The following is a 13,374-nucleotide window of genomic DNA, read 5'->3' on the forward strand; positions in this document are numbered from 1 at the left end:
AAGTCATAAATATGGCGTCCCTTGTGGGTGGTGGCATTAATTCATTGCGGTCGACTTGCAGTGTATATTGGTTCAATAAGTTCAGAGGCCGTGTAGTCATACTGATGCAGGTTTACCTTGCCTAAAATAAGAGGGTCATTACTAAGAAATTACAAGCCACGTCAGCAAAAGATTCAAAAAGCTCTCGTAGGTCACTAAAACCAACTAACATCACCAAACTGGTACAACGTAGTGCAAGCAATATCTCTTTCAGCCCATACAATGGAGGGAGAAGTTCATAGTTTAAGGTTTTCTCTAAAAAATATTGCAAACCCACGCTCCACTCTTCTCAGGGCAGTCAACCAGCCGGTAAGAAGGACTTGATGGAACAACCCTCCACTATACCAGGACCTGACCTGACCTGACTAATAGTACTTTTAACAATATTTCTCATGTAGAAAAATATTTGGTGAGCAAAACTTTGTTTAACCTAATTTAAAGGACAGGACACACATTTTAAGTCGGAGGTTTAGCTAGCCATGAAGTACTCCCATGCATCCTTGGAGCTGTATTTGCTATCTACTGCGCTATTGGAATGTGTAGAGTATGGGTTGTGCTGTAATATGTGTTTCAGATTGCTATTATGAAACTATGATTAGTATCATGATTTCTCTCCTCGATAGATAATGCGCTGGAAGCTTCCTTGAAATGTAGCTGATATAAGCACCCTCCTCTACTTTTCAATATTATTCTTATGTTACGGTGGACTGTAGCTATGTACAACTACCAATTATATTTTGCTTGTAATATTTGTATTTTAATGCAAAATTATTATGTTAAAAGTTTACATTTTTCATTTTGAAAAGAATGGCTTCATGAATCTTTCCAAAATGAACATGAATTTGTTATTTTTCACTTTGAATCTGTGTAGGGATGTATCTCCCACTAACTGAATGCATTAAACTGCTTTCCCAAGAGAAACAGTATTCAAATAATTCCAATTGTTGATGCCCTCTGTCTGTGTATCCACAGGTTGGGGAAGCATACCAGATGGGTGATGGGACTCTTGGATACTGCCTGATCATCAATAACTTTGATTTTAGTGAATCAGTAATCAGGAAACTTAAAAAGAGGAAAGGAACCAATACGGATGCAGGTGAGTACGACTACTGTTATCATAACTGAGATTCCTGGCCCGTTTGGGGCTCCTCTGCATAAACCTTAGGTCTGGTTTGGAAACTCACACAGAAATGGTCATAGGAAGAAGACTATTTAAGACTTGAGGGCACAGGAAGGTGAAGTAGGCTGTGCTGTTGGAGGATTTTTAAATATTTACGATGCATTCTTCAAGATTGAAAATGCACAGAACAGCATGCAGATAGTTGGAGGGTACATTTTCCCAGTGTTAAAAATTGTAGGGCGGCACAAAAAAGCATGGAGAGCCATTATGACTGTTCATGGACATGACCTGTAAGTCAAGGAAGGGGAATGATCACTATGTTACACTGTGCAGCCATGAAGGATAATCCTCTGGAAAATCTATTGATAAAGAAACCAATATAAAACAAATACTTAATCACTGTCTATACAGGAATAGGTAGGTTTCTTAATCTTGATATGCAGATATTCAGTAATGCAAGGGTCTAAGGCATGTGTACGTATGGCCTAGAATGTATATATTCCCTCCAATCCTACATAAACTGAACAAATGATAATGATTCCAGATAAACTAAGTGTAGACCCATTGATGCAACATTCTTTCATTTGACTTACGCGTGCCCCAGGGTGGCTAGCTTTGGTAGACATTAACACACAGATATGAAAAACATGTCAATGAGTCCCTGAACCTGTGGTCTAGTGCATGTCTGTTGTGCCGCTCCACTCTGGCAGTATGATTTTAAAGTGTCCCATTTATGTTGCTGTTGGCCAAAAGTTGCATAGCAATTCACTGGTTGTCAGATAAAACACCCAAAGTGGAAGACTTGATTAAGGACACAGCAGAATGGACATGGACAAAACACATATGCAAAGGTGAAGAACCAGTAGGTTATTCGAGGATTTGCCAAAATAGAAAGACTATAATATGAATCTGGTATACCCTGCCCATTTTAGATGAGTGCTATGAAAAATATAGTGAATCTACTGCTCAAGATTTCGATGCACCTATTCACCCTTATCTAACCAGTGTGTGTGGTAATATTTGGTTTGGGGTTTCTTCTGGCATTATTCAATGTAGATAAATTGGTAAGGCACGCACCGTTTCTAGGTATACCAGATTTGAATAAATGAGAAGTTGTCGCGTGCAGGCTAGGGCTTCGCTGTCTGAACAAAGCAGCGTTAGGATAAACACAAAATAGCAAGTTCCCAATGGGAATTGTCCCCCAGTGCACCGCGTTAGGTGATACCCGTAGGTATAATAAAGTTCAATCAGACAATGTTCTTTCCAAATTGTTTTGTTATTATAGTTTTCAAAAGGTTCATGGCAATTCCATTTCACTTTAAATGTAGTATTAGTATTTCTTAGGCATCAGAAAATACATCCACAATTTTTCCCATCAATCCCTATGTATTTCGGGCTCGTTCAGCCCTTCGTCCGGGGAGTGGTCTGTAAATCAAAAATGAGAACGAACCATATTCAGAGAGGAATTCTCCTATGAGTAACAGAGTTTTAAACATAATAAATTCCATATATTGTGGAAAATCTCCACATTACTTAAACATGCACTGTGCATCAAAAATAACGAATTGAAACCGTGTCGGTGCTTAAAAGGTAGTAATATGTGATCCAGATATCATGCAGTCTGAAGAAGTGCATGATATCTGGATCACAGTTTTTCTGAGTCCACAGGAAAGCTGAATTCTAAGGATCAGCCAAGTAAGGGCCAATAGGCAAGGTTTTGGTAAAAGAAAAGAAAACTTTATGGAAGAAGGCATGCGATGACTTCAGGTGCCTGGCAAGCAGAACTCAAAGTTGGTGAAGTCAAGCAAGAAGGCCTCCTAGGCATTGTAGTTGTTTTCAGCAAGACCGGCTCCACTGCATCATTAATTCCGACATTCTTAGTACAATGCAGAATGGTCTGCCTCTTTTTATTTTGCGTTTCAGCAATAATACTGCATGCAAACGATGCATCTGACTAAAGCCACATTTTGGCATTCCACAAATTCTGTACAGATCCTGGACACCATTGTCATACATGGCCCTGTTGCCAGGCTTGGACTTGTGCAGATTGTCCATCTGTGCTGCACCTCGAGAGACTTGAATTAAAGCCTTTCTGTGGACTGGAATGCCTTGCTTTGTCTGGGCAGGATGTCCTCACTCGGCCCTGCATACCGTAGACATGAACTGTGTAGATATGCCTGTGAGTGACCAGCATCTATTTACTTGGGATTCTGTGAGGGAGGAACTTGTGCAGAAGGTATAATCTGAAACATAGCTGTGAAATCGCAAGGAATGAGCTATAAGGCTGCTCTGGACCAGGGTGAGAAGGTTGTAAAGGGTTTAATTCTCCCAATGGACTTTACATTTCCTCGGTAAGGAACCACCCCTGCCCTGTATAAATTGTGCAACTTTAGTGAGTTTCTACCAACCCACACATTTAAGTTGGAACGGTGTGGGAGAGCGTGCACACATCAGCCACGTCGCTGGCATCACTGACCATGTTCTTTTATTTAATTTTGTTTCTTGTATTTATTCACACCTGTGGTTTCTTTTTCTCTTACAGAAGCACTAAAGAAAATCTTTCAGTGGCTTCGGTTTACAGTGGAGGAGCGCCAAGACCTGACTGCAAGTGAGATCTGCCGGGCAATAGAGGAATACCGAACAAAGGACCACAGAGACATGTCCTGCTTTGTGTGCTGTGTTCTGTCCCATGGACATAAAGGAGAAGTGTATGGGACAGATGGGCTGCCAGTGACGATCAATGAGCTGATTGATTTTGTCAATGGACAGAGGTGCAAGTCCCTTGCTGGCAAGCCAAAAGTCTTCTTCATCCAGGCCTGCCAGGGCGACAAGCCTCAGACAGGTGTCCAAATTCAGCCAGATTCGGTTCATGACTTTGTATCTGATGCAGCCCCTATGAGCTCCCTTCCTATCAAGGCCGACGTCCTTCTCGGAATGGCTACAGTGGAAGATTATGAGAGCTACCGGCACACATCAGATGGCAGCATTTACATGCAGTCCCTCTGTAAGCACTTGGAAAAGCTTTGCCCAAGGTGAGTGCGTGAGTTATGCTGCATCTGTGGTGCAATGCATCATATCTGTGTGTATCATTGCTTCTTAAATGTGTATTTTAGAGACTGCATACAGAGGACTGACCAGTAATTATGGCAGAATTCAACCAATTCCAACCCTACGGATCCGTTGATAAAATTGGAGGTGCAATACATCACTCGAAGATAATTTTTTACTCCTTTCCTCACACAGCCCATAATTTGAGGCATTTATTTGCAAAAATTTCAATGAAAAATATTGTAAGAATGCATAATTTCAAGAGTCTTGATTAATTTTCCAATGAGATTAATAAAATATATTCTGCCAAGGCCTAAGTTCTCTAAAAACGAAAAGAAGGAAGTCTCGGCCCCCATTTTAGCAGGTGCTCCAAATGTAAGAGTACAGAGAAGCCATACCATCAGTCAAATGGCGTCAGAGCAAAAGTGTCACGTTCTCTTTCCCACTTTTTGTCTACACCCTGCCACTTGACAGAGAGCAGAGGAGAGAAGAAATATGATCCACGTGTTCTTTGATTAAATCCTGATTTTTCAACTGTATTGTGTGCAGTTGCCACTAGCATAGCATCCTGGCTCTCTAATTGTTTGGAGCAGTTGCAGGTGGACCTACATGTTTGGGTGTAGCAGTGTGTGGTTGTGGTATTAATATAAAGAAACAGTTGAGTGAGGTCCTGAAACATGGTTTGGTTGTTTTGCAGCAAATCTCGCACACCTATATGCATGTTCATCTTTAAAGGGTATGTGAGAGGGATACATTGAGTGTCACATAGTTTTTTGTTTTTTTACTTGAAATTTAGTTGAGTTTCAGTCTGTAAGTAGTATTGTCTCATTTTGCATTGGAGTACATTTGTTTCGTGGTTGATGTGTGTTTTCTTCAAGTTGTTTAGGTGTCACTTAGGGGCTGAACATTTAATTTTTTATTTTATTTATTTTTAGAGTTTTATATAGCGCGAACTTGAACCGATTAGGTTATCAGAGCGCTTTACATAGCACCAGTTCCGTTACATGTTATCAAGCATTCTACATGGAATCAGTTACAAATACATAAAGAACACATTACTTTTTGTTCTAATGAATAGGGTATCTCTTCACACGAGGGAAGGTATACACCTGGCTCTACTCCGACAGTCACACAGGCAACTAGTCGTTAAAGCTATATCTCTAGACACAGGAAGGGGATACACTTGGATAGTTCTGGTGAATAGGGTATCTCTTCACACGAGGGAAGGTATACACCTGGCTCTACTCCGACAGTCACACAGGCAACTAGTCGTTAAAGCTATATCTCTAGACACAGGAAGGGGATACACTTGGATAGTTCTGGTGAATAGGGTATCTCTTCACACGAGGGAAGGTATACACCTGGCTTTACTCCGACAGTCACACAGGCAACTAGTCGTTAAAGCTATATCTCTAGACACAGGGAGGGGATACACTTGGATAGTTCTAGTGAATAGGGTATCTCTTCACACGAGGGAAGGTATACACCTGGCTATACTCCGACAGTCACCCAGGCAACTAGTCGTTAAAGCTATATCTCTAAACACAGGGAGGGGATACACTTGGATACAATCTACAAATCACATAGGATCCTAGTCATTAGAGTTATCTTCAATCTACACAGGAGGGATATGGCTGGAAATACTCTAGGGTCACATAGGAGTGGTAGAGAGTATAAAGGTCCACGGCACACACTAACGATAAGAGTCAACTAAATAAAACTCGCATAGGAATACACATAGGAAGGGATATGACTGGTTAAACTCTAATAGACGCATAGGGGTGGTATATGGTGTAGGGACTTCATCGAAGACCAAAGCTTAGCATTGTTGCAATAGGTCAAAGATGCAATCACAGCATAGAGGAATGGTGGGTGGGATGCAAGGTATGGAGGGAGGGCTAGAGTCCAGCGAGAACTGTCCGAAGAACAGCAGCAAAGTGTCATTCAGGGTAGCACGCAAGTCGAGCAGTCCCGGAGGGAAGGTGGGAACCCAGGGGGGAGATGAAGAAAGAAGTCCAGGAGAGAAGGTGGAAGCCCAGGTGGGGGACGAAGTTAGAAGCCAGCCGCAGGTGCGTCGCCATCCTGGAGAGCCTGCGGTCATCCGACTCGGTGGGCGCGAGAGTGCGCAGGGTGGTGGGGGTGGGGGTGTTGGTGCGGTCACGCGTTGGCCATGGGGCGCTGCCCAGACATGTTAAGAGCAGTGGTGGCCATCCTCGCTCTGCGGTCACTGGCGGCCCCCATCCAAGGTCCAGGCGAGTTGCAAGGAGGGTGGTGCGAGGGGGAGCCTCTGCAGCACTATGCAGCTACGGTTGTACAGCCTTCCAAAAAGAAAATAAATAATCTAGCTTTTTTATGTGGATAGGCAGGAGGTTTCACGACTTGTGTATTGAATTGAGAAAGAACACCCTCCAAGTCTTTTTTAAGCATAGCCTTTCAGCTGTAGCAATGTGTTGGATCAGAGGCCTCTTTGAAGACGGTAAATCTCAATTTTCTGTTGTAGAAATATTGGTTGGATTCGATATATTGCCTAATGTGTTATACACAGTGCTTTGAATGCAATCCAATGATAATCTAGAAGCTAGTGCAAGAGCACAAGAGTTGAGTGAAAAAGAAGTCTAGCTGCTAAGATTGGACCCATTGTAGTTTGTTTAGGAGAGATTTCAGGGCTGCTCGGTGTACCTGTTTGCTAATTAAGGGAGTAAAAGAGCACAGACTCTGCTTTTGCTTTGACTCTGTGGGGGAACCAAGGATGGGCAAAAAATGTGTCTTAAAATTCTGAACATATTTGTTGGGGATTTTACTACGTGATACCAAAGGGGATGATGGACGGAGCGGTTGAGCAAATCAAACACTCACCCCCAGTCAACTGATCTTGGTTTAATCCATCACCATTCTTTAGCTCACTCCACCACCCCAGTTCAGACATGGCCATATGCAAATCAGTCTGACCCTGTGCCTCATGGGAACAGTCCAGCCCGAACTGTCAAGCCATGTCTTCCCTGGACCGGAAACAAGCATCCTAGGACCGGTTTCGGATTCATAATACTCATCAGCCAGGCTATCTTGAATCCAGTGGCAGAGTGAACAAGGGACTCATGTCTGAGCATACCCTGCCAATTTAGGGCCAACACACCAAAGGGGATGATGGACGGAGCGTTTGAGCAAATCAAACACTCACCCCCAGTCAACTGATCTGGGTTTAATCCATCACCATTCTTTACCTCACTCCACCATCCAGTTCAGACATGGCCATATGCAAATCAGTCTTACCCTGTGCCTTGTGTGAACAGTCCAGCCCGAACTGCCAAGCCATGTCTTCTCTGGACCGGAAACAAGCATCCTGGGACCGGTTTCGGATTCATAATCCTCATCAGCCAGGCTATCTTCAATCCAGTGGCAGAGTGAGCAAGGGACCCACGTCTGAGCATACTCTGCCAACTTAGGGCGAACAAAGCGATACCAAAGGGAATGATGGACGGAGCGTTTGAGCAAATCACTCACCCCAGTCAACTGATCTGGGTTTAATCCATCACCATTCTTTAGCTCACTCCACCACCCCAGTTCAGACATGGCCATATGCAAATCAGTCTGACCCTGTGCCTCATGGGAACAGTCCAGCCCGAACTGTCAAGCCATGTCTTCCCTGGACCGGAAACAAGCATCCTGGGACCGGTTTCGGATTCATAATCCTCATCAGCCAGGCTATCTTGAATCCAGTGGCAGAGGGAGCAAGGGACTCACGTCTGAGCATACCCTGCCAATTTAGGGCCAACAAAGCGATACCAAAGGGGATGATGGACGGAGCATTTGAGCAAATCAAACACTCACCCCCAGTCAACTGATCTGGGTTTAAACCATCACCATTCTTTAGCTCACTCCACCACCCCAGTTCAGACATGGCCATATGCAAATCAGTCTGACCCTGTGCCTCATGGGAACAGTCCAGCCCGAACTGCCAAGCCATGTCTTCCCTGGACCGGAAACAAGCATCCTGGGACTGGTTTTGGATTCATAATCCTCATCAGCCAGGCTATCTTGAGTCCAGTGGCAGAGTGGACTGGGGTGGTGTGGAGTGCAAAAAAACAATGGATTTATGCCCAGATCTCTGTACTGGGGTGAATGTATGACATTGTTCTGCATTCTGTCCATCAACTGTTGTTTTTGCATTTGTTACCCCGAGTGGGAAGGGTATGCTCAGACCTGAGTCCTGTGCTCTCCACACCACTGGAGTCAAGCTATCCTGGCTGATAACGACTGATAGCCAGAAACCGGTCATAGGATGCTTGATTCCGGTCCACGGAAGACATGGCTTGGCAGTTCGGGCTGGACTGTTCCCATGAGGCACAGGGTCAAGGCTGATTTGCATATGGCCATGTCTGAACTGGGGTGGTGTGGAGTGCAAAAAAAACGATGGATTTCTGCCCAGATCTCTGTACTGGGGTGAATGTATGACATTGTTCTGCATTCTGTCCATCAACTGTTGTTTTTGCATTTGTCACCCAGAGTGGGAAGAGTATGCTCAGACGTGAGTCCCCTGCTCTCCACACCACTGGAGTCAAGCTATCCTGGCTGATGATGGCTGATAGCCAGAAACCGGTCCTAGGATGCTTGATTCCGGTCCAGGGAAGACATGGCTTGGCAGTACGGGCTGGACTGTTCCCATGAGGCACAGGGTCAAGGCTGATTTGCATATGGCCAAGTCTGAACTGGGGTGGTGTGAAGTGCAAAGAAACGATGGATTTAGGCCCAGATCTCTGTACTGGGGTGAATGTATGTCATTGTTCTGCATTCTGTCCATCAACTGTTGTTTTTAGGGATTTTACTACAGCATCCATTTGTGTTTCCATAGTAAGAGATGCATCAAACATAACGCTTAGCATTTTGTTGTGTTTCTTTTTAGGCTCACTTGTAAGTTTGCTGTTCAGTGATGTACTGTGACAAAATGATGTGGAAAAGTCTAGCAGGATCATGCTTGTAGCTCCATTAGCATTCACATTTCCTTAGTTTATCCATTATAGTGGCAAAGGTAGATTTTGTCCCTCTCAAAGGTTGGAATCTGGCCTCTGTAAACATGTTTTTTTTTCCAATTAATTCCTGCATTTGAATTTAGGTGACATTTTCAATTATTTTAATCCGATAGAGATTTATAACCGCTAATTCCTTACCGTAGGATTTCCCCCAGGTTTCAGACTGGATCTGGATTTATTTTGTGATCACTATCCCTGTGCGCCTATAGGTGGTGTTGATGGGCTTTGCGTCCGTTATTGGTGTCATCCACTCTGAAAGTGACGCTGTGGTACCTATGTAGGTGCCACCCAGGAGCGTTGATGTCCGTTCTTTTCTTTCTACACCAGCCAGCACTGATCTGGTGAAGAGCTACCCCTCTGTCACTTTTTGACTGTTTTTTTTCTCTCGATGTTTAGTCGACTTCTTTTGAGGTTTACCTCCTGGTGTGTCGAGGATGTCTTTGCACAAGATGGGTTTTAAGCTCTGTAGCACCTGTAACAGGCCGAAGTTTTCGACGGACCGTGACCACAAAACCAAAGCGTGCTCTGTTTGCCGGGTCATTGCTCTGAAGGCTTTGAATGAGATGCCCTGAAGCTGCTTGCGGCATCATGTGAATCCGCAGCAGTCAAGATCCCAGTCAAGGGGAAGGTCCCTCGATGGTTCGCGGAACCCAATGTGCTTTTTCGTACTTTTCAAAGTGGTTCTGGTAGGGGGCATGAGAATAAGAGGAAGAAGTCAAAGCGTTCTACAACTTCCCCTCATCCGCCAGCTGATGACAAGGGAGCCTTGCGGTTCTAGGCCTCATTCTCCGTAACCTGCGCCTGGGTCGACCCCTTGCCTTCCCGAATGTCCCCCAGGTCAGAGAGATCACCATGTTTAAACAATTAGAGCCTCACCTATATATAAACACATCCACATCAAAAACCACCAGGAGTAGGGACCCCTCCTTGTTAATGTCCCCAGGGATTTGTCAATGACATAGATCCAAAGGTTAGGATGTGTGTAAATACCAAAAATCACAAAAATCACACAGGACCACTCTTACTTCATCCACCAAAAAAGTGTGAAAGATAGAGAGAGTACCTCACGGTAGCACCACCCGAGGGGGTTCCCGGTTAGTAATTACCGGTATACCCACTTCTCATCATTGGCCACTCTCTCTATGTGAAAAGACAAAAGTGCACTAAGAAAGATAATAGTGCAGACGTGAGAATAGTGATGTGAAAAAACACAAATAGTGACAAACGTCTCACCACTAACACATAATTTGCAGTGTACAGAGAAGATGTACAGACCCCTAACCAAACACACAAATAATATATAAAAGTGTGGTAGGGTTATGCTTGCTTTACCGTTTTATTCTGATGCAGCAGAACCCCACTTCTTAAAAATGGTAAATATGTACCATAACTCTTTTCAATCTCAAGCCGACATGTTTCATCGCTGCTAATTTAGCGATTTCATCAGGGCAATGAGGGGTACAAAGTTCTCAGTCTTTTCATGAAGTTTATGGACCTTGAGGGTGCTACGTTAGCACATACCAGCACCACTCAAACGGGGGCACCGTGTTAAGCATCCACGTGTCCCAACATGTGACCGACAATAATCACAGCCACTGTCGCCGAGTCCCTCCGGCGCTTCCGACGATCCACAGAGAGATCACCACCCAATGAAGAGAGTTCTATGAGGCCATGCATCTTATTTTTAAGGAGCCTGACCCTGATGATGCTGCTTTGGGCCCTGCGGTTCAGAAGGGGGTCCCCTCTGGTTCTGCACCAACGGCTCCGGTCCGTTATCCGGTGGAGCAACCCAGATTCATTCCTGGATTCAGACAGACACCGGTTGAGCCATCTCAACCTTCCCCGGCACCTGTCCTGTAGCCGATGCTCCCAGCGCTGATAGCCCCATTGTCATCCCAGATTCCAATACAGATCTGGAGGGGCACGCTCACACAATGATGGTGCGTAGGGAAGCTGAGGTCTTTGACCTTCAGTTGCCCACAGTGATTACCAAGACTATTGTTTTGACACAGGTGTTGAAACCAGTAGTATTCACGATCGAAACGTTACTCTCGTTCAATGACGCCCTCACTGACTTCCTGTTGGGTCTCAATACAGGCTCCTGTGAAAAGGACAATTGCCCCCCACCATCGCCCTGCCCCTGGGGAACCAAACTCCCTCACCCAACACCGTACCCCTGAGAGTTTCGTGGCCCAAGCCTGGATAGGGAATCCAAGAGGCTAGACTAATTTGGGTATAGGTTTTCTTCGCCAGTCTAGCATTGTGCTCCGGGAACACCACATGCCTTTTGAGTCATTATTCCCACAGTCTTTGGGATACAGTTTGCTCAAGTGCTGGGTCTTAGAGGAGGCCAGGCTGTACTCTTTCAAGCTATAACTGACGGTAGAGACACTGCTAAGTTCACGATTTGCTGCAGACTTGACACGACCGACTCGCTGGGCAGAGCAGTTTCAACAACAGTGGCCCGTAGGCGCCACGCCTAGCTGAGAGCAACTGACTTCTAGAGGATGTCCAGACTTTCATTACGGACCTGCTGTTTGAGCAGGAGGGATTCACATTGTGATGGAGAATAATCATGTACAGGTTTAGCCCTTTTATTCAGAGAGTGTTTCAAGATAATTGTATACCCCGGTGGTATTGCTTCTTGCATGATGGTGGCTGCATCATCCGCTAGCCATATTTAGTTAAGAACAGTTTAGCTTTTAGTCTAACAGTCAAGGTGAGTGGTCCACAGATGTAAAATAAAGCAAAAGGTTAACACTCGCGACCATTTGGCTGCTTCAAGAATGACTTGTAGGCGTAGCCTTGAACCAAAGTTCTTGGATGTCTTATACTCCCCCAAATCTGTCCACAATTCAGACCTATTGGATCGCATCCTGCGAGCCAGCGAGGAAAGGAAACCTGTGAAATGGTTTTTAGAAGCCAATTTTTGCGTTGCTGATTCAGTATGGTCCTTGTATGATTTCAGGCAACAAACCTCACAGAACTTGTGAGAGTCCAAAAGAGTCGGGTAAAAACAAAGGACAAACCTTGCCTGCTGCTCATCCTGACCTGGAATCCTCAAACCATACCTGATGTTCAAACCCTACGAAATAGAATTCAGACTATATACCGGGAACAACACAAAGTCCAAGTCAAAAGCATTTTATTATGATTTGGAACGCCAAGAGATCCACATAAAATTCACACAGAATTTTATAAAAAGCAACTGACACAGTATAAAAGATACAGAATTATGAAACACACTAAGAAGCCTTTCATCATACGAACATGCTCTACTTTTATCACAAGTCCCACGGACGAGTAAAGTTTAAATGTGCTCTTAAGTTTCAATCAATTATTGTAAAACAATTCTTAGATAATACAAAAAACAGTTCAAGCATAGTAAATGCAACAGATAAATAGTGCAACAATGTTTTATAGTGCAACACTATTACCGTACTTCTAGTGATACAATACATTCAGCTTCACAATACCAATGCAGTAAACTCATTTATACTGTGCAAAATCTTATGGCCTAAAAATGCCGTATTTAACAAATGTAGACCTGCGTACAGTTAATATAGAATTACAATGTACAAACCAATCTAGAAAACATTTATGAATTGTTTAAAAAAATGTAAAAATCTTTTAACAGACTATTTCGTATGATGGCTCAAAAAGATATTTCCGGGCCTCCACTACCGAAGTAATATCATACTTTTAAAAATATTGGTCTTAGCAGATAGCATTGCAAAGGATGTAGGAGACAACAAATAAATAACACATAATTTAGATCTTGAACACAGTTCCCACAAAGATCACAAAGCCTCTCCTCCCTAGATAGTCCTTCCCAGGTTCCAGTGATAATTGTTTGCGAAAGCAATTTGAACCTTGATAACATAATAGTTTAACGCACACCATGAGAGAGGTACCATAGAACATCATACGGCTAAAGTTTTTAATAGATGCTACTCTCGACTACTATTTAATTCCGGGTGTGCAGAGTATGATATCCCTTTCCGACTAACTTTATACATTGATTTTTTTTATCAGATTTTTCAAACTAAAATTTGGGAGAGGTGCTACCTCACTCTGAGCAATTTCAAACCCATCTAGAGCTATCATATAAAAGATGACACTTCTTCCCTTCAAGCAATA

At 43.8% G+C, this 13,374-nt stretch overlaps 1 protein-coding gene across 5 annotated transcripts in view; it reads left to right on the forward strand.

The window, feature by feature from the left end:
• LOC147730436 (caspase-8-like) overlaps positions 1–13,374 on the forward strand; it is a 260,962-nt gene that overhangs the window by 210,357 nt on the left and 37,231 nt on the right. For all 5 annotated transcript variants that reach the window (XM_086955245.1, XM_086955246.1, XM_086955247.1 and 2 more), the window contains 2 exons: positions 1,012–1,135; positions 3,702–4,191. In XM_086955245.1, the coding sequence (XP_086811371.1) occupies positions 1,012–1,135; positions 3,702–4,191 (614 nt within the window). The remainder of the gene's footprint in view (positions 1–1,011; positions 1,136–3,701; positions 4,192–13,374) is intronic.

This window comes from Lissotriton vulgaris, chromosome 2_1, assembly GCF_964263255.1.
Source record: "Lissotriton vulgaris chromosome 2_1, aLisVul1.2, whole genome shotgun sequence".
In the NCBI taxonomy this organism is placed as follows: domain Eukaryota; kingdom Metazoa; phylum Chordata; class Amphibia; order Caudata; family Salamandridae; genus Lissotriton; species Lissotriton vulgaris.